General features: G+C 49.1%; 1 protein-coding gene across 1 annotated transcript in view; it reads left to right on the top strand.

The window, feature by feature from the left end:
• LOC106525734 (MKRN2 opposite strand protein) overlaps nt 1–980 on the top strand; it is a gene marked incomplete in the record, with an annotated part of 3,683 nt that extends 2,703 nt beyond the window's left edge. Inside the window, 2 exon segments of the mRNA XM_014020065.1 lie at nt 306–474; nt 541–980. Of these exon segments, the coding sequence (XP_013875519.1) occupies nt 306–474; nt 541–763 (392 nt within the window).
• Between the last annotated feature and the right edge of the window lie 1,477 nt (nt 981–2,457).

Here is a 2,457-nt window from a genome sequence, read left to right as displayed (position 1 = left end):
GCTGTGACGTATGCAGCCGACAAATTCGACCTTCAGAGGACGCGTCCTGTTGTTTTGGACACAGCCTGTGGGTCAGAAGAGGACTTTTCTGTGGGGTCAAAGGTCACCAAACACACCACAGCTTGTTTCCCCAGAGGAAGTCATTTCTGTGTTACTTCCTGTCCAGGAGTTTTACAACATTTATTAAAACAAAGTCTCTCCTGTCTTTACTTGTGTGTCTCACCTGTCTCTGCCTCACCTGTCTGTGTCTCACCTGTCTGTGTCTCACCTGTCTGTGTCTCACCTGTCTCACCTGTGTGATGAAGGTGTGGTGTATAACTACACTCAGGATGGTGTGAGGCGTGATCTCAGTGGGTGGGAGCGCTGCATCAGCATCCCTCTGGTCCGACCCGACATGTTCCACCTGCTGGCTCAGTGGGACCAGTACCTGGAGCGCTTCTCTGACGGACCCATGTGGGACCCTGTATGGTACAGGTAAGTTTCACCTGACACACCTGACACACATGATGTCCTCGCTGACCACTTGTCTGCGTCTCTCAGGTTTCAGGAGGACGAACACAACTGCTTCAGCTTCTGTCTCCAGTTCCTGAACAACGTCCTGACAGCAGAGGGACAGGAAGTCCTGAGCAGAGAGGACTTCACCCGGTGCTTCGTCCTGCCCCGGATCAGAAGGGGGTCCAAATACAGCACCCTGTACCAGCACATCCAGGAACACCAGTTCTACATGGTGGGCCGACAGGAGGACACAGGGTCCACCAGTTAAACCAGTTCAACCATCTTATAGCTTCCTCTAAACCAGTGTAACCTCGAATTCAACCGTTGTGGTTCTTTCCTCTGTTACCACGGAAACAGGTCCATTTGATCTGTTTCAGGCTGGGACTCTGCGGTGCTGCAGGTTGATTGACAGGAGCTTAGACCTGATTTCTGAACTGTATTTATTTTACCGAACTTTTCAAAATAAAAGATCCATCCATTATCTATACCTGCTTCTTCCTTTCAGGGTCAGGGGGGGTCACTGGTGCCCATATCCAGCAAGTGGGGTCTCTGTGGACGAGTGGGCGTGTCCCTGCAGACGAGTGGGCGTGTCTCTGCGGACGAGTGGGCGTGTCCCAACAAAAGGCAATAAAGCAACACACCTGATTTGACAGACTTTTTTAAAGCGACACACCTGACTAAACAAGCAAAAAAGGGGCGTTACTGTACGGCACCACCTAATTGGACAAGAACAAAAGGGGTGTTACTGTACGGCACCACCTGATTGGACAAGAACAAAAGGGGCGTTATTGTACGGCACCACTTTTTCTGGAGACCCCTACTTGGTTAACCTTAGAGTTGGGGTCAGGGTCAGGCTGTAAAGAGGTCAAGCAGGGTCTAAGGATACCGTCATGTAGACCTCGTAGACCACAGTGTTTATGCTTTAGACACGCCCACTCTTGTGACACGCCCACTTTGATTCTGCAGATGACCCCTTCTCATGTCCAGCAGTCACAGTGTGGGGGGGCGGGGTTAACCTGGACAGGTTAAAAATAATGGATGAAAAGTGTTTTTAAACCAGTAGAAGCAGATCAGGCTGCTAACGAAGAAAAAATGTGAACAAACTTCAGACAAACAAGTTTGTTTGTAACTTTTAATATTAAGTAAACATTTAGAAACAAGAACATTACTTTAGTATTAGATAAAAACACACACAGATAAACATGTAAATAATTGTTTCAGACCACAGACGGTGAACTAAATACTAATAACATCATTTCTGTTTATTTGTTTTCGCATTCAAACTGTAAGAGGAACTAAAGTATAAACTAATGTTTTAAGACGGACATATATTTTGTGACACCGTTGCTTCCGGTATTGAACGTGTGCAGCGCTAAGAGGCAACAAAACAATCAGTTACCATCAACGAACTGGATTAAGCTGAAACCTACGGACCCGGACCCGGACCCGGTGGGCGACATGCAGGCAGAGTTCCGGGCTCCCCGGAGGCGGACCCGGGTTTATGAGGACTACGAGGCTCCGCTGCCCGTTGACCTGGTCCCGGAAGAACGGAGGATTTATCGGGCGGACCTCGTCAACCAGCAGGTTATTGTGTGTCATCCAGACCACATCCAGCAGATCCACAACAAGGTCTGAGTCCAAAACTGTAAAACCTGAAGGCTAGCTCACAAAACCAGGATAGGGGATCAACCCGGGATTTTCCAGATCTCCTCCTGGCTGAATTAAGCCTCGATCCTGTGCAGCTAGCCTGCTCCAGTCAGGCTAACAGATAGGCTAACAGACCTGTCAGGCTAACAGACCTGTCAGGCTAACAGACCTGTCAGGCTAACAGACCTGTCAGGCTAACAGATAGGCTAACAGACCAGTCAGGCTAACAGACCAGTCAGGCTAACAGACCAGTCAGGCTAACAGACCAGTCAGGCTAACAGACCAGGCAGGCTAACAGACCAGTCAGGCTAGCAG

This window comes from Austrofundulus limnaeus, unplaced genomic scaffold (genome assembly GCF_001266775.1).
Source record: "Austrofundulus limnaeus strain Quisiro unplaced genomic scaffold, Austrofundulus_limnaeus-1.0 Scaffold239, whole genome shotgun sequence".
Taxonomy (NCBI): domain Eukaryota; kingdom Metazoa; phylum Chordata; class Actinopteri; order Cyprinodontiformes; family Rivulidae; genus Austrofundulus; species Austrofundulus limnaeus.
This window is presented reverse-complemented; position numbering and strand designations above follow the sequence as displayed.